Source organism: Gracilinanus agilis, chromosome 3 (assembly GCF_016433145.1).
Source record: "Gracilinanus agilis isolate LMUSP501 chromosome 3, AgileGrace, whole genome shotgun sequence".
NCBI classification, from domain to species: Eukaryota; Metazoa; Chordata; class Mammalia; order Didelphimorphia; family Didelphidae; genus Gracilinanus; species Gracilinanus agilis.
In genome coordinates, this window is record NC_058132.1 from 217,500,976 (window position 1) to 217,520,023 (window position 19,048).

At 35.4% G+C, this 19,048-nt stretch overlaps 1 protein-coding gene across 1 annotated transcript in view; it reads left to right on the forward strand.

The window, feature by feature from the left end:
- HECW2 (HECT, C2 and WW domain containing E3 ubiquitin protein ligase 2) overlaps positions 1-19,048 on the forward strand; it is a 289,847-nt gene that overhangs the window by 191,680 nt on the left and 79,119 nt on the right. The window contains exons 14-16 of the mRNA XM_044669680.1: positions 9,218-9,352; positions 12,554-12,656; positions 16,599-16,695. Coding sequence (XP_044525615.1) covers positions 9,218-9,352; positions 12,554-12,656; positions 16,599-16,695 — 335 coding nt within the window. The remainder of the gene's footprint in view (positions 1-9,217; positions 9,353-12,553; positions 12,657-16,598; positions 16,696-19,048) is intronic.

Below are 19,048 nucleotides of genomic sequence, written 5' to 3' on the forward strand. Positions count from 1 at the left end.
TAATTGGAGTAAATTAAAATAGATTCTGTTTTCCAACATTGTAGTATGTTATAAAACTAAGACTTGAGATTGCCAATCTAGATTTATTGTAGTGCCTCATTCTCAAGTTATGGTTATATTATCTCACTATTAAAGCCCTTTGGAAAAGGACATGGTTGCTCAGTATGTACGTATGAACAGGGTTCGTGTGTGCACTTTTATGGATCCTCAATTTATTTGGCAAAAATTTACATGTAGACAATTTTAATTTCTTTTGAAACTATATTCTGGTTTTGTTGAGACTGTAGTTGTTATGACTTAAAAATACTAATATCCTTTTCTGATCTTAAAATAAGAACATTTTTTTTAGTATTGCGAGAAGAAAAAAGTATATTATTTTTGGCCGTGTTGAAATACTACTTGGCTCCAACTGTCTTAAATTTCCTGGCTTTGACTGTGCCCTGAAGCAGTGAAAGGGCAGAAGTTTTTGAAATGAGACTAGAGTTTGGTGTATTTGCATTCCTTTTGTGTTTCACCATGATTCTAGTGTTCATTAGCACAGAGCTAGGAAGCTTGAATTAATTTCTTTAATGAAACTTCACATCAGTGGTTCTATGCTGCTCTATTGTTCCACAATTACTTTACTGAGAGCAAGCCTAGATGTCTGATATAATCCTCTGTTCACGCAATCAGTGTGACATGTTGTTTCTTCAAACTGAATACATAAGCAAATGCTAGGTGCTTTTAATAGATAATTATATAGTATTAGGGAATTAAGAAATATAGTGTGCCCTAAATAAAAGAGTATTAGGTCAATTTCTGTACTGGCTTGAACTAGTTAAGATGTCCTATGGGAAACATTCCTTCCCCCAGAATTAATTAGAGGGAATTTGATGGTGGTGAGCATCAGAATGATTTGTAGTCATTAATATCTGCATGACATAGAGAAATGAGGCTCTTTCTATCCATAGTGTGCCTTTCACAGGCTTTCCTTATCCTTTGAATAAGTGCATAAATGTTCCCAGCTCTCCTGTGAGCTAAGTAATCCTTTATCGGCAGGCAGAGAAAGTCGGGAACTAAGCAATCTGGTCCAAGGTCACGGCTGGTGCCAGCCCTGGAATGCCTGGGTCTTGATTCCTCATCCTGCATTCTATTAGTGCTGTAGGTATGTGGTTTTGAGGGAGTTCTTCCCCAGGACCTTGCTCCCAAAGTACTTGGCAGACTGAACAAGCATGTGTAAACAATACACATAACATTCCATCTGCCTCTGAAACACCAACCCTTTGTGAGTTAGAAAAATGTCACCTTTCTACCACCCACAGCAGTCTCACAAATGGGTTAGGAAAGGGTATTTCATGCAGGGAGTGCCTGAAGCATACATTCTAGAGCAGAGCTCTCAGGGGTCTCTTAAATCCTGAGAAGACCTGGGTTGTCATTCGGTGCCAGTGAAGTCACTAAAAGGACCTAGGTGTTGGGTAGGAAAGTATCAAAGGCAGAAAAGTAGACGGTAGTGGGAGAGAGAAATATGGAGACAGAGCAGAAGGAGAGAAGGGCGGTTCGATAATACATGACTAGAGTGCCAGGAATGGAGTCAGGGAGACTTATCTTCCTGAGTTCAAATCTGGCCTCAGACACTTACTAGCTGTGTGATCATGGGCAAGTCACTTAACTCTGCCTCAGTTTCCTCATCTCTCAGATGAGCTGGAGAAGGAAATGGCAAACCACTCCAGTGTCTTTGCCAAGAAAACCCTGAATGGGGTCACAAAGAGTATGGAACAACCAAACAGTAAAGGAGAGAAAGAAAAGGTTTTCTGTATTATGGGGAGGGATAGTGTCCCTTAGATCACAAGTGGCCTCCCTGTCTGTTGTTTTGTTTTCTTTTGTTTAATCCAAATGCATGATTTCATCAGTGTAGGAAACTCCCTCCAGGGATGCAGATCTGCAAATCTTTTAACAATTTTTGAGAATCACCTGGGGTGCTGAAAGATTGTGACTTACCCATAGTCACACAGCTCGTATGTGTCATATGCAGGATTTGAACCTGTCTTCTGGACCTCAAAGTTGGCTCTCTAAATTTATTGGGCACTTACTCAGAGATACAACACTATTTGACATAGGAAGTGATTAAGATATAGTCCTTGTCCTAGAGATTCTAGGTTTTTATTGTGGTGGTTCAGTCATTTAAGTCATATCCGACTCTTTGCAACCCCATCTGGGGTTTTCTTGGCAAAGATACTGGAGTGGTTTTCCATTTCCTTCTCCAGCTCGTTTTATAGGTGAGGAAACTGAGGCAAACAAGTGACATGCCCAGGATCACACAGCTAGTTAGTGTCTGAGACTGGATTTAAACTCAGGAAGATGGATCTTCCTAATCACAGGCCCAATATTCTATCCACTGTGCCACCTAGCTGCCCCCAAACTTACAGTTTATTAAGGAAACAAGACACAGAAATCACTATCCCATATTGATCTTAAAATTCATGATGCTATGGGGATTTGGGAAAACTATACTAAACAATTCTATTTAAACTAAGGCTTGAAAAATGAGTGATTAAGTGAGCAGAACCATAGGGGAAGGACATTCTAGGGAAAGAGAAGATTATGAAATAAATGCATAAAGATAAGAAAGCCTAAAGATATTTAGGAAATTGTCCAGTTTGATGGGAGATTATTGTGCATGGAGAATAATTATAGATAAGCCTTGATGGTGAGACTGGGGCCAAACCATGATCTACAATAAAGATGTCAAGTAAAGGAAAATCCAATAATCAAATTCATCCATTAGCTTATTAAGGTGGGTATTCCTTTTAGTGATAGGTTGAAATCTCCTCATTCCTGCCTATCAAAAATGGATCTTTCCTGTAACCATGGAAAAATATTCTAAAAAATAAAAAATAAAACAAAAATGAATGAATGAATGAATGAATCTTATCCATATCTCTCCATAAATTGATCGTAAAAGTTCCACCTAATGTGCAGCTGGCTTCTTGCTACCTTTGAGGCAGGGGAGTAGACTGTAAAAGAGAGATGCACTCTCCTACATGATCAACTAATCATCTTCTTTGCTCAGACAGTTCTCTTTGAGAATGGTATTGACATCTCTCCTTGAAAATATTCAATAAGAACAAGTAGATTTTTTTTAAACCCTTGTACTTCGGTGTATTGTCTCATAGGTGGAAGAGTGGTAAGGGTGGGCAATGGGGGTCAAGTGACTTGCCCAGGGTCACACAGCTAGGAAGTGGCTGAGGCTGGGTTTGAACCTAGGACCTCCTGTCTCTAGGCCTGACTCCCACTCCACTGAGCTACCCAGCTGCCCCCACAAGTAGATTTTTATGGATGTCTTGCTATAGCAGACTACATCTTCTTAGTCACACAATTGCCTGAAAAATGCAAAGAATGCAAGATTTCTAGGTGTTTCTTGTTTTTCTCTATTTCAAACAAGCATTTGATTCAGTAGAACAAAGCACAATCTTAGAGGCTCTCTTCTAATAAGGACTCTTTTATGTATTGGTTAACTTGGTAAAACAGCCCTATAGATAATTCACTTTAATGATTCTCAGATTATTACCATCAAATAAGGCATAAAACAGAGAGACATATGCTTGCCAAATGTGTTATCCATCGTCATGGAACTGGCCCTATGCTAAGTCCAAAAGGGAGAAAGATTTTCCATACATGTTGAAATAGTCCAGATGTCTAGGTTTGGAGGTGATATTACATTGAATGCATCAAACCCTGAACATTAGAGAGCCACTTTATTGAAAGCCATGATTATGCAAAAAAAGCAGTTAAAGTCCATGCAGGGAAAGACTATACGATTAAAAAGGCCCTTTTCACACTACCACATAGTTTGGATGGCTAGTTGGAGGGCCAGTCCATTGTCAGTATATCCATTTATATAACTGGGTTAGGCACTACCAATAGATAATAAGTGGGCCATAGGAGAGAGTAAGCTGGATTGCATTTGCTTTTAACAATCCCAGGCTGCTCCTAACCACAAGAAGTCCATTTTTAAAATACAAAAATGTTCTCTATGGTTGCAAATTGTCAACCACCATAATTCCAAAGGGTCAATGTAGGGGAAAGTAGCTACAGCCTACTTCCAAAGATGACTCAAACAGGAAACATCATTTAAAAGATATTCAGAACTCCAGATCTCTCAACCTCACCAATGTGGTTCTGTCCTCTAGAGATGCAGATTGCAATGCATGCCAGTCTGACCTGACCTTCCACCATAGGGGATCAACTCAATACGCTAGATGCTTTCCTCATGATCTCTTGAAATCTTGAGTCTACTATGGAACATATAAACTGTCCAAACTATTCCTCATGCTTACAATTAAATAAAAGCCATCTTGTTTTTTGATCAACCATTTCTTTAAGGGCATCCTTTGTGTCAGGTATTCTTTGTAACTCATTGGTTGTAATGTGTTGCACCCCTTATCACATTTGTTTAGTTATTCAGTCGTGCCTGGCTCTTATGTGACCCTGTGGAGACTTCTTGTCAAAGATTCAGGAGTAATTTACCATTTCTTTCTTCAGAGTATCTCCATTTTACAGATGAGAAACTGAGGCAAATAGGGGTTAAGTGACTTGCCCAGGGTCACACAGCTAGTTAGTGTTGAGTCTAGATTCGAACTCAAAGTCTTCTTGACTCTAGGCTTAGTGTGCTATCTACTGCACTACCTACCTGCCTCAAATATCTATCTTTGCATTTTTACTTTCCTTCATATAAATGATCATTGAACAAGGAACAAGGAACAAGGAACAAAGGGTCATTGACTAAGGATCAGTCTCATCATTATGAATGACAGTTAAGTTGTATTGTTTGAAATTTTGTATGAAACATAATAACAGGTGCCTTCCTTTCTTCCCATCTGTTCTCTATTTTTAAAGCATCAATAGCTTATTTAAATAGCCTAGGTTGGGGGTATAATTATAAGGAAGCTTATTCAGGAAATGTATGATTAGAAAAGGAAGTGAACTGGTCACACAGTGGGAATGAGGGATGGAAAACTCAAGTGTTGTACTACTTCCCACAAAACATAAAAAGACCTAGAGGAAGGTCTTTAGCATGTTGGGTAATTCCTTTATGGATGATCAGTGAAAGGGAATAAATAAAAATTACACAGGATTAGAAAGTATGGATGTGTTATGGAATGAGATTACAACAGATCCACTGAAGTGATTTGGAAAGAAACAGATTAGAGATAGAGCACCTAGCTTAGAAAGGTTTTGCAATATTTTAGGAAAGAATTAATGAGGATCCGAACTAGGCTAATAGCGGTTAGAGTAGCAAGAAGACGATGGATCTTAGAGAACTTTCAGAGGTATAACTGCCAAGGCTTAGTAAGTTATTAAATATAAGGGGCAAGGAAGATGGAGAAGAAAAACATCATTTTTGAAGTAATAATAATAATATAATAATAATAGCTACTATTTATATAACTTTAAAGTTTGCAAAGTTTTAATCTTCACAACAACCTTGGGAAGTAGATAATATTATTATCCCCATTTAAGAATAGAGGAAACTGAGGCAAACAGAGGTTAAGTAATTTGCCCAGGGTTAAATATTTGAGTGTGTCTTCTTTCCTTCCTAGGTTTGGTGGTCTATCTACTCTACCACCTGGTTGCTTCCTTGAAATGAAGGGGAGGTTGGTTATCTTAAAGATATAAAAACATCAGGAAGAAAGTGTTGGTTTAACCGTGAGAAGGTGATGAGTTAAGCTTTGAATATGTCAAAACATCCAAATGGAGAGACCTAGCAGAGTTGGAAGTATGAGTGAAACTACAGACAGGTTAGGTTGGCTGGGAAAGATTTAGTTATCTTCATCATAGAGATGTCAGTTAAAGCCATAGATAGAATTGCCAAGGGAGAATGTGTAAGGGAGAGAAAGCTTATGGCAAAATCCTAGAAAACCCATTAAAGGGAGACGATGAAGGAAAATAAGCCAATGGAGAGAGCAAAGACAAGCTATATCACAGAAGCCACAAAAGCAGATGTCCATGAAAATAAAAGGGAACAACAGTGTCAAAGTGTCAAAACAAAACAGTATCAAAAATGGCAGAGTTCAGTGCATGAAGACTGAGAAAAAAGCCATTGGATCTAAGCAATAAAGCATTGAGGGTAAAAGCTATATTGCATACTTTTTAGGATTAAGATGGGAAATAAAAGCAGTAAGTGTGGATAATTCTTTAGAACAGTTTTATGGAAAAAAGAAAAGCCTGGAAGGGCAGGTGAGGGAATATGGAAGAGAAGGAAATTCAGTAGCATCGGATATCTACAGAAAGTTTCTTTATTTGCTTGTTTTACTTAAAAACAGAGGAAACCTAGGCAAGATTGTATTCAGAGGGATAGGAATTAGTATATGGGAGAGTGTGAAGATTAAACATTAAAGTAAGAGTGACAGAGAAGAAGAAAAATCTAACTTTATAACTTTCTCACTTCATCATTTAAGATAATCCAGCATTTCTATGCTTCTGTACTGGTATGAGGTTTTTTTTTTTATTTTCTTGTTAAACTAATTTATTATTTTCATGGTACTAGGTCTGTTTTCAAGTGATGTCTTGTAGTAAAAGCTTTATTGAGAGAATGGACACTAGACAAGCTTCTGAACACCCAATTATACTGTGACACTAAATGTAAATCACGTTTGACCTATATACACAGCCCAATAATTACGTAGGGGATTGTTTTTCAAAATACATTGCCGATGCTATCAAATGACCAGTCTACCAAAAGCATTCCAAAGAAACAAAACTGTGTAAATATCTCATCCTATTTTAATGCTAGTGTTTCCTCTTCTTTCTTAAGCACCATGGTCAACAATATAATTGAACAACATATCCTTCAGCTATGAGATGCTACTAACTTTTGAAGTGCATGAGAACTGAACATGACTCTAGGAGATAAAATTTTGAGGTTGGGTTATCTAGTCTCTTAAAATAGGTGTAACCACTATTCATGTGTGAGAACCAGTCAGTTCCCATTGAAGACGTCTTTAGAGATGGAAAGAAACAGCCTAAGTGAACCTTCCTACCTTCCAAATGAAATAGCATCTTGTTACCTCTTTGGCAGTATTATGGGCAGAGAGGTTAGAATTTAGGTCTAGTCTTGGAAGATCCAAGATAGCAAATTGTGCCTATCATAGTTTTCCTTTTAATGAGGGCAGAAGGTTATTAGAGTTAGAGCACTTAGTTAGAAGGCTTTTGCAATAGGGAAGAAGTAATGAGGCCCTGAACTAGGTACATAATAGTAAGGATCACAAAAGGATGGATCCTAGAGAAATTTCTGAGGGGAAATAGAGCAGAATAGAATTAGGAATGCTTTCTCATCTAGGAGCTCCACTCGCTCTATTCTTTTATTTTTAACTAAAATTGTTTTCACTATATTCTTTATATCTGGAATTAAGTGGTTGGTGGCATCAAAGGGACAATTGTTCACATGTAGGTACACCTATATATTCACAAAAGGGACAAGGAGGCTGTATGTGGAGGGGGGCAGGGTTTTTCTTTTCCATTTCTGGTGTAGAGAAGCATTATTTTTTTTTTAAATTTTATTATAGTGGAAAAAGTACAGAACTTGGAATTAGGAAGGCTTGAGTTTAAATCCTACTTCTAATATTTAGTACCTGAGCAAGTTACTTAACCTCTCTTATCCTTAGTCCCCTATTCTGTAAACTGAGAATAATAATACACATTGCACATTCCTTATGAAACTTCTATAAAAATCAAATGAGACAATGTAATTAAAGGTCTTTGCAAATGAATTATATAATGTAATGATCATTATTATCAGAAGCTATTATCCTTTTCTCGTACTTCAATTTATTTTAGTTTAAATTGGCCTATTTCTCAGCAACAAGATTGTCTTCAGAAGTTTTTAAAAATAATTTTTGTCTGGTTTGCAGCTGTTGTTTTATCACAAAGTAAAATGAGCTTCAGTCGATGAACAAAGTATTTCAATACCTAGAATGGTTGAACTATTTTTCTTAGGCAGCGTTTTTCCAGTAGCCCATGGAATTCACCTAGTTTCGCTCTTTCCTTTGTGTTCACAGTATCCTGTGACACCATTTTCCCCAGTGTGAAAAGTCATTGCTTTTATATTTTGCTTGTGCAGTAAGTCATCCCCTCTGCTTAAGGCCTGAGATCATCTGTGCTGACACATTCTGTCATATTTATAGGTTGTGGTTTCCTGGTTTACTAGTATTCTCCTGATAGGTCCTTTTATCTTGGATGGCTTAATTAATTTTATCTCGATAATGGCAAACTCACTTAAACTAATTTTCCTTTAAGTAGGGAGTACAGATGCTGACTGAGAGGCTCAAATCTTATTATCTGTGATGGTATTCTGCCTTTTAAATGTATGTAATTAGTCTCTCCACCAAAAAGATGTAGGGCTTAATTCTTTTAAGAGCCTTGATGTCAAGGGTTTAGGACACAATCTATAGATTTATTCTGTGGGTCAGAGGACACTAATAAAGGTTTTTGGAGGGGATGGGAGGATTGACCTGATCAAAGCACAAGTTTCAGAAAATCATCCCAGCAGCAATGTGCCAGATGGATTGTAAGGGAACTTTAAGAGATTAAAGACAAGGTTACCACTTTAAAGGCTGTTGAAATACTCCAGGACTGAACTAGGATACCAGCAGTAGAAACAAAACAGAAAGGAAAAAGCCAGAAATACCATACAGGAATGCCCCTGAGAATCTTTGGGGTCTCACTAAAACTATGGCAGCTAAACGATATAGTGGATATAGTGCTAGGCTTGGAGTCTGGAGTTCAAATATAGACTGTGACCTTCAATAAGTCACTGAAGCCTGTTTTCCTCAGTTTCCCCATCTGTAAAATGAACAGGAAAAGGAAATGGCAAAGATTTCCAGTCAGTGTCTTTGCCGAGAAAACTCCAAAAATGACTCCAGGACAACACTAAAACTGTTTGACCATTGACAGATCACTTAATCTCTTGGCCTTAGTTTCTCTATCTGTGCAAGGGAAAAGGTTGAAATAAGTGAACTTTCAGTTCCATTACAATTTCAGAATTCTGTAATAATATGTCTTATAAAAGGATATTAACAAAAAGACAAAGACTTGAAGGGTGTAATAAAAGGAGGTTAAGCGAGTGAATCCTAAGTATATTTGCTTAACTGCAGGCTGTATGATAGCTCATTAGTGTAGGAATGTTAGAGCTATAGATGTAGCAAGTATCTGAGTACTTATGAGTTTGTCTGTCTTCTAGGCTTTTTTTGTTGACCATAATTCTCGTACCACCACTTTCATTGACCCTCGGCTCCCACTGCAGAGCAGCAGACCCACAAGCGCTTTGGTACATCGGCAACATCTGACCAGGCAGCGCAGTCACAGTGCTGGTGAGGTGAGTCACAAAGTTTTCTCGGGGACTTTCCTGATGGTTGATGAGAATTCATCAGGAAATGGCTGAACTTGAGATGTGATGGCCTAAAAAAAGATTTCCTTTTTTTTAATTTTTTTTATGGTAGTTTGATGTGAAGTATTTTGATTAAAGTTGAGAAGTTTTAAAATATCAGAAAAGTTCTCTGAAAACACATAGAGACATGTTTTGTTTTATTTTTTAAAGAGGAAAAAAATGGAATGATCTGGAGGGTCACAATCATTGTTTATAAACCCTAATGCATAGATAGCATTATGATCATTTGTTGTACATATCCACTGAGAGTAAACGGGGAAGTATACTTTTAAATTATGTCAATACAAATTTCTTTTTGAGCATCTGTTATGTGCTAGACACTGCTAAGTGCTGTGGATAGAAAAAAATGGTAAAAATAGTCCCTACCCTCAAAGAACTCACAATCCCATGAGGAACAGAACATGAAAATAACTTAGTGCAAACAAGGTATTTACAAGAGGAATTGGAGTTAATTTCAAAAAGAAGGCACTACTATTAAGGAAAGCCAGAAAAGATTCCTTGAAGAAGTTTTAAGTTTCAGGACAGTGGAAGTTAAGTTAAACATAAGAAAGAATTTCTTGGGAAAGTGTTCCTAGAATAAAAGGCATGGAATTTCCTTCACTGATGGTCTTTGAAATTGGAATGTCCATTCATCTCTGGAGGGGATGTCTGATGTGCTGTGCTTGCTGGACCTAAGGAGATGGATTCAGAGTGTCATAGAATTCAAATGAGAAGGAACCGCAGAAGTCAATAAGAGGGTTGGACTGGAAGGACTTTAAAGTTTCTTCGAATTCTGAATCTTTGATCATTCTTTGGATTCTCTAATTTATAGATGCCATATTAATATGCCTGTTTTCTGTGAATTCTTAGTAATCGCAGTGGCATATTGTAACCACTTGAGGGCACTAAGATTTCCTAATTACCAGTCACAAACAGCTTCCCTTTATTACTGTAACAGTTTACGTGAGCAAAGGGAGTATACAGATACAGAAGTTGTCTGTCCTTTGCCCAAAAGCTAAAATGCCTTTTTTTTTGAGTTTTGTATATACTATATGAAATGTGCTTGACATCTATTAAGCATTTAATAAATGCTTTTACATTTATTCATTCAAATGCATAATCCCAAAAATTTCCTTAAAAATCACTAACAGCCAAATTTGTATTCTGTGTGTCTTTTCAACACCAGCACGATAACCTTAGGTTGTATATTGGTGATAGAGCACCATTGGTGAAGTATTAGCATGTGTACCAAGCTGGCACTGGGGGAGTTGCTCTGTTCCTCCTCCCAGTGCTTGAGGATATTTTTTGCATGCCTCGTCCCTCTTTCCAGCCACCCAAAACAGGCAATTCCTCCCTCCGTTCTTTGAGGTAATGGGGGTCGGGGAGAGCGGGGGGGGCGCGGGGGGGGAGCTCACAGGCAGCTTGAGGTTGCAGTTTAGGCACACAAACTTGAAAATCTTCACCAGTGCTTTGATAGAGCATTTCCTCGACAAAAAGAAAACAGTGAAATTCTATGCCTGCATTTAATTCATTTGGGTTTAATCTTTTGCAATTCCCATTCTCAATGCATGGTTCAGTTCTGATTGTTTTTATGTGTTTGTTAATTGTGTGTGTGTGTGTGTGTTTGTGTTTCTGGAATGATATTTATGTGAAGCTCATAAAATTTATAGAGATGCTTGATATGCTTAGTATTTATAGCTCAAGAGCAGCTTAGAAATTTTTACCACATTTATCCTGTAAATTAATTGGAGGAATCTGGCACAATATATTCTACAAATACAAATAAATCTCTTATACCTTTGGACCTGGTATTTGATAGCATGTTTCTATTCTACTTGACATCACATTGTTCTTCAGCAAATTCACTTATTTTTCAGTTCTCATTAAGTAAATGGTTGTGAGGACTACTTAAAATAAACCATTTTTAGTGAAGCCACAAATGAAAATAACTGTCCTGAAAAGCCCTTTTATCAATTTTTTTTCCTAGAATCCGAAGTATTATGATAACCTGATAAATCAAATTTCAGGAAGAGATGCTGAAATAAACACTAACATTTTCTGAAGATTGTTTTCATATAAAAGGAAGATATATGGGTGCAGAAGTGATCACCTCTCTTACTATTCACCTTTTATCTACAAGATTGTTAAAGCTTCATAGGAAATACATGTATCTAATCAGTGGTAGAAGGTACACCCTGATTTATGACCTACATTAACTTGTTGACTAGGTCTGATTTCAAGAAATGAGAACTTGAATAAAGGTTTCATTTTTAGTTCTAAGAATGGTGACACATTAGTGCCCAACTTGCAGGAGAAAAACCTTATGTCTGATATTGGTATCTATAAATAGTACATTCATCCTGATTAATAAAAATCATGAATAGTGATTGATCTCACAAAGGCAGTGGGTGATCGCATTACACAAACCGAGGAATTTACAAGTCAATGTGAAAAAAGACACTTGAGCCTTTCCAACCATGCTCACTACCCTTGACATTTAGATTATTTTAAAAAGCTAAATGATACAATACAGGAAAATTTATGAGTTTAGAATGAATAGGAGTTAGGGATACATTACTGATTATCAGTATATAAATATGATTGTTATAATCATCTTCTGATATTTTACCCCTTATAATTTGGTATCCTGTGAAAATTTGGTGGAAGAGTATATATTTATATTATAAGGATGAAAAAAAATCTTAAAACATAAACTCTCCCTAAAGTGATCAGATCCTCGAAACAAAATTGTTTTATACATGTTTACACATCTCATTTGATGACCTGTGTCCATATTATAAAATAAATTAAAGCAACTTAATACAGTTAAATTAAACCTATTTGCTTGCTGCTACTACCAGTTATCTTGTGTGGTAACTTCTAAATATAAACAGCAGAAAAATAGATATTAAGAATCTAGCTAACGTTAACTGTTCAGTTCTTCTGCTGAGATGAAAAAAGGGGGTCAGGAGGGAACTTGGTTTAAAAATTGAACATTAGAGCATTACCTTAACTCAGCTCAGCCCTTTTCTTCATTTTCAGAATTCTTTCCTGTAAATGCATAAGCTATTTCCAATTGGCATACTTCCAAGGTGTGTTTTTAATATCTACCAGTTCTTTTGGAGAATATGACTATGATTCTGTTTACAGGTAGGAGAGGACTCTCGACATTCAGGACCACCAGTTCTTCCTAGGCCATCCAGCACATTCAATACTGTCAGTAGGTCACAGTACCAGGACATGGTTCCAGTAGGTATGTCAGCTGCTTTTTTGGTTTTTATATAAGGAAATACTAACTTAATTTAATTTTGCACTTAAATGTGCAGTATATACATATACATATGTGTGCACATATACATGTTATCATTTTTTTCTGTGGGTTTAGATGGATAATTCTATTCATTTGACATTCCTTACTGGGAAATTTTGGCTGTTGGGCACATAAGAGGGAAGTGATTTGAAAACCATCAATGGTGTCCCAAATATATCTTGTTTAAAACATCAACAGAGCTGCTTTTGTAGTTTGAAAGTCTCTTGCATTTTCCTTAGGAAACTTTTAGTAAATTTAATTCCTATTTGAACTTTAAAAGCATTGCATTATATGAAAAAAAAAACAAATTGAAAAATTAAAGTTACCTTCCTTAGCCTTTCCTGAACATGTGTTGTTGAAAATGAAATAAAAAATATAGGGCATATGAAATATGGCCATTACAAATTAGTCAGTTGCTGTTGTGAAATTAATGTGCCTAAAACCGTATGGTTTAAGGCTGAAGGCACATGACTTTACAGTGGCATAATTAATTAAAATGGGGAAACAATGATACTACATTTTGGAAGACTTTTACAAAAGGTGCCACCTCAATCCTATGCTCAATAAAGCAAAGTAGAACTATTTCCCCAAAGACTGGAATAAAGTAGGGAGGAAGCATGATGTAGTGGAGAGAATGCTAGTCAGGAGACCTTTGGTCATGTCACTTAATCTCTACATTGCCACAGTTTCCTCATCTATAGAATGAATGGTTGGACTAGATAATGTTGAAGGTCCCTTCTAATTTTAAAATTCAATGATCCCATGATTTTGTTGTCAAATGATCAGAATTTCCCCTTATGTGAAATATTGACAGATTACAATGCTTTTGTAGATATTAAAATTTTGTTTAATTTAAAGGACATTCTTTTATTATGTTGACTGATATAAAAAGTGTAAGTAGAGAGAAACTTGGGAAAAGCTCGAAAAAATTTTCAACTTCTGTTGTCATTTTTTGTATTCTTGAATCTTTGAGCTCTAAATTTTAAATGCAGTAAAGTATTCTTTTTCTTTTTAGGTCTTTTGTCTGGTTCATAGCACTCTCAGGAATAGGTCTGATTCTGATAAATGTTTTATTTGTCTTATGAATGCAAATGAGGAACAAGGTGAAGAAAGCAATACTAAATGGTATTCTAGATGAGACAGTTCCCCTTGTATGAGTCAGCTTTTTACATTCCTGGTTCTCATATAATCAGACCAATTATCATTCTTTAAAATTTATTACTGTCCTTGTGTACTAAAGTCCTGTCCTTGGCATATAAGATATATAAGATTCGTTTCTCTAAAACAATATGTTCGGATAAATATATAGGCATTTTCTTGGGGCAAAAATATTAAGCCATTTATCATTACAATCGCCAAACCATTTATATTAAATGTAACCTGTATTGACAAAGCTGTTGAGTTATATAAAACTGCTTTAATTCTTAGGAAGTAATATAAAAAGATTGGATTTAAGAAATGTTGAAAATGGGATTATATGTGAGCAATTTGGGGACTTTAAAATTTTTATATGAGTTTAGCCAATAATAATAGCCATTTGGAATATTTTATATTATCATTATTTGTATGCTTGTTTTCAATGTATCCATACTGAATATCAGAATATAAAGACAGAATGGTGTAGAAAGGCAGTTTGGGATTCAAGAAGACCTACATTCTAGTCCTGCCTCTATCAGATACTGGATGTGTGGCCCCGGGAAAGTCATTTGACTCCCAGGCAACTCTCTAAAGTATTTAATTTGATAAGCATTTGCCATTTTCCCTAAGTAGAAAGAATTTCCACACCAGAAATTCCCTAAATAATAAAACAATAGGTCTAGAAGATAATGAATAAGAAAGAGGAGGAAGAGAAAGATTATGTTTTGTTAAAGTCTGGAAAATGTCTGCAGCACAATTTTATTCATACTTCTATTGCAAACAAATAGTTATTACTTAGTCTAAAATCTTATATAGCATTTATAGAGTATAAAATTGTTGGCTGAACTTAAACCCCAGATGAGAAATACATGATCCAGCATTTTAAAATACTTACAGAAATTTAAATACACTTTTATGGCATTATGAAATAACAAAGATGGAAAGAGCCTCAGAGGCTATCTGATCCAAACCATATATGATAAAGAATCTTCAAGTAAGTGATGGAGATAGGAGAGAGGAACATAATATATAACTTCTTAAGTTAATCCATTTCATTTTTTTATTCCTCTCATTATTAAGAAAGTCTTCCTTACTTCAAGGCTAAATTTACTTCTTTGGAATTTCAGCTCATCAGTCCATTTTCTGCCCTCTGAGGCTCAATAAAAGAACCCTATTTTTAAAAACTTTTACCTTCTATCTTTGTATCAATTCTAAGACAGAAGAATGGTTATGGCTATGCAATTTGGGTTAAGTGACTTGTTCTGGGTCACACAGCTAGGAAGGAAACAAATTTTTTAATGATTTGTTCTTTAAACCAAACATTAATCAATTAGTCATTTTGGCCTCCATGTAAGCCTTTTATCATTTGTCCTTGATTAATATTTTAATAATTTGCTGATTGTCTACAGGTACACTTCTTTAAATTTCGTAAGCCTAAGAATATAGTTTCTTCTCTATAATCATGACTAGATCAAGGCAATATAATGAAACTCTCACTATCACCTGCAAAATGTTATAGCTTTAATGTGGTGCCTTTCAAGATACCAGTGGAGGAGTTTATAAAATTAAAACTGATGGTCAAAAATATCAAGGGAAATTGTGTGTGTGGGGGGGAAATGAAGTAATTACTGCACTGCCAGATCATAACAACCTATAAAACTACCCAGTATTAGGGAAGAAACAGTAGAAAAAAATCCATGGTATTGAGTTCATAATCCTCAAGTAGACTCAAGAGCATACAATATACTAAATGTTAAATGTATTATTTAATTATTGATTAATAATTTAGGAAAAGCATATTATAGTATAATGGAAAAATAAGATTATATATGAATCCCAAATAATACATTACAACATATTTAAGTGACACATTTATCTATTGATATTATCTCATAGTCACTGATGATTCTGATCACAAAAGGATATTTTATTGAAAAAAAACAAAAGATGAAGAATAAAAAGCATTCTGATTCTTAGATTTCTAATTCTGCTGATGACATTATTAGTCAGTGCTGGCTAAGATATCTAGCTATACATATTCTAAACTCTGAAATTAGTGTTAGTAATTATATTGATTTTGTATAGTTTTCTGTGCAGATGTGTTGGAAAGAAACATGGCCTACTACCATGGATTTGTATAGGAATGACTTGTACCCTTACTTTTGTTCATCATTATTACCTATAGAACCTACTCTTGCATTTTGTCCTGTAGGTTACCGAACATTTCATCCCAAAAGAGCCTCTCCATTTTCTGAGTTTTGCATGCTATTTTGAGATATTTATTCTAAACTTCCTTAGAGTTAAAAGCTATAGCTTATTTTCTTTTAAGTTCCCTGAAATATAGTTTTCCTAACATTTTCATGCAAAATTATTTGTAGTTGCCACTGTTTGATTGTCACTCATCTTCTCTGTATCTATTGTCACTTGGGAATGTCAAGCTTTCATAACTTAATTGTCCTATTAGATGTACAAATTATTTTACATTGTTCTTGTCTTACCTCTTGATGATAACTGTGATTCCATTAGATAATTCTGGTAAAATGCTCAATGAGGTCAAATGTGACATATAATAGATTAGTCATAAAGTAAATTAAATGATTATTAAAGTCATAGTAATAACACTAACCTAGAGTACAACCAATATATACAAGTATTTTTTTTAATTTTTGCTTGGGGATTTATTATGATTGCTAGCAAAGTAGAAATTCCAGATTGTTTTTAAAATATTCTTCTCTTTTATTAACACAGCCTACAATGACAAGATTGTTGCATTTCTACGTCAGCCCAATATCTTTGAAATTCTACAGGAGCGTCAGCCTGACCTTACCAGGAACCACTCACTCAGGTAATCATGATGCTGTTGGTTTCATTGTTGTATTTCTGGGAAGCAACAATCTCAGTTTTTAGTAATGCTGATAAATATTGGTATTGGAAACTCATTCTTTCTTTTTGGTACATTAGGATAAAATATGCCTGTTTATACAAAGAGAAATGCTTCAGTGCAAGGACTATCAACATTTGATATTTACCTTTAGCTTCTTCTGTGCGATAGCTATGTCAAAGAACATCCCACTAATCTGGACCTCTCACTGAGAGATGGGTTCTTAAAATGAGAAAAATAGTAAGTTTAATCTGTAGCCCAGAGGTCATCCCAGATTTCCAAACCAAGTAGAAGAAATGAGACAACAACCTTTTTGTTTTGAGAGTCAACCAAGTAGCTAAAAGTAGTATGAAGCTGATTAATCAGATCTTCCAAAGCTTTATGGTTGACATTCCCATTTTATTATAGCAACAATACTTTATAATCTCATTGCAACATGACCCATAGCACAAATTGAGATAGAAATCATATATTTCAAGAGAAGGATCAAATTATATTTTCTAAAAATATGCTATATGCAATTGGGAGCCTTATAAAACATCATTATTATTCTTGTCTCATGACATATATGTCATATTATAAAAGCATATTCCCTTTAGTTCAGTTCGAAATCTTCCTTATCACACCTGCTATACCCAACATTTGGTGCATTGTGGTTCCAATTTATACAAAGGTATTTCACAACTAGAATTGCATAAAAATAACAATTCAAAGTCAACTAGAAATTTGGGACTCCAGAGGAAAAATTTCAAACAGCTCTCATATTTTTTAAGCCCTCTAGCACATATTGCTCAGGCAATAAAGATACCTCTAGAGAGCTAAGCAGGCCTTATGGTTTCCCCTATAATAATAATTAACCCTCCACAATATAAGTAACTCTTCTTCAGCAAGTGAGAGTACTTTCCCACAAAGTTAGAGGGCTTATCTGGAGAAAATGTTTATAGTAGATAAATGGAGTATTTTATAGTCTTCCAGGCCTTTGATAACATTGTCAGTCCTTTTAGGAGTTAGAAAAGCTTTGAATTAATAAAAGGGAACTACTTCAGTCTCTAAAATGTAGCTTGTCAGGTTGGTCATTTTGGTTCCAAATGACCTCAAATGTTTCATGGACTGTTTGTGGAGTAGTTACGGAAGAGGAGAGGAAAGAAGTGTGGCATTCCCATTTAGTACTCTTTCATCTGTAACATGGTCTGTAGCATCAGCACAGGGGATGGTATTCTCATAATGCTCCAATGTATTATCTGTTGCTAAATGAAAACAACAAATTCCCAGCTTTTGAGCTGTTATTGTGCACGTTCATAATTTGGATATATTATATAATGGAAAAATTATATGCTGTCATGAGAAATGGAAGGAAATGAGACCAACAAATCAGTTAGATGGCATTGTTCCTCTTCACCAGGGTGTATGTCATAGTTTTTCTCTCTTATAGAAAGGGCAATTTTGGGTAGTCAAACATTTAGCTAATCATAACAAAGTAAAGGGGAAGTTTATATATCCGTAAGAACATTCTGTCCCATGCAGCTCTATATGGCATTGCAAAAGCAATTTCCAATGGACAAGATGACCTGTAGGGATTGTCTGTTACTAATGTTTGACACTTTTCATAAATGGCTTTAATTACACAGAATAGAGAATTAAAAAAACCCAACAATTTATAGATGAGAGCTATCTCTGGCCAATTCTGATATATCTAAGGCAGTACTCAGCCCTCAAAGTAGATGATTTATAGTCCATAATATCCACTGTGAGAAGTTTTTTCCATTTGTTTCCATGGTTGCCATTTCAGAAATTAGGAAAGGAATTTTTTTCCACTTTAAACCATTGTGTCTTGCTTGTGATTATCACAATAATAGAAAATAATTTCATTAGTCACTATATTTGATTGACCCCACACATAGATCTTTTCTTTATCTCCTAGAATCCACATTGTTTGTAGGCATATACATACATGTGTCTGTATATGTATACATGTACATACATGCAGACATAAAACATATGTACAAATATTGATAGATTTTTTATCTCACTGTGTCTTCTATCAATATAAATGGCAATCCATCCATACATTCACCTCCTGTGTGAGGTTTTTTTCCCATGTTAGTACCTAAATCTTGGATAGAAGAGCTCATGCTGTCATGCTATTGGCCTGCCTCTATTTCTTGAAATTATTTTGCGACCTTCTGTGCAACACCCAGACTATTTATCATGCTATTCTTCTTTCTTGTTAGGTGATTGACCAGTCTTCCTTTTTAGTCATGAAGGTCATTAATAATGTGTTTTAACACTACTTATTGCTTAAAAATCATTATTGATC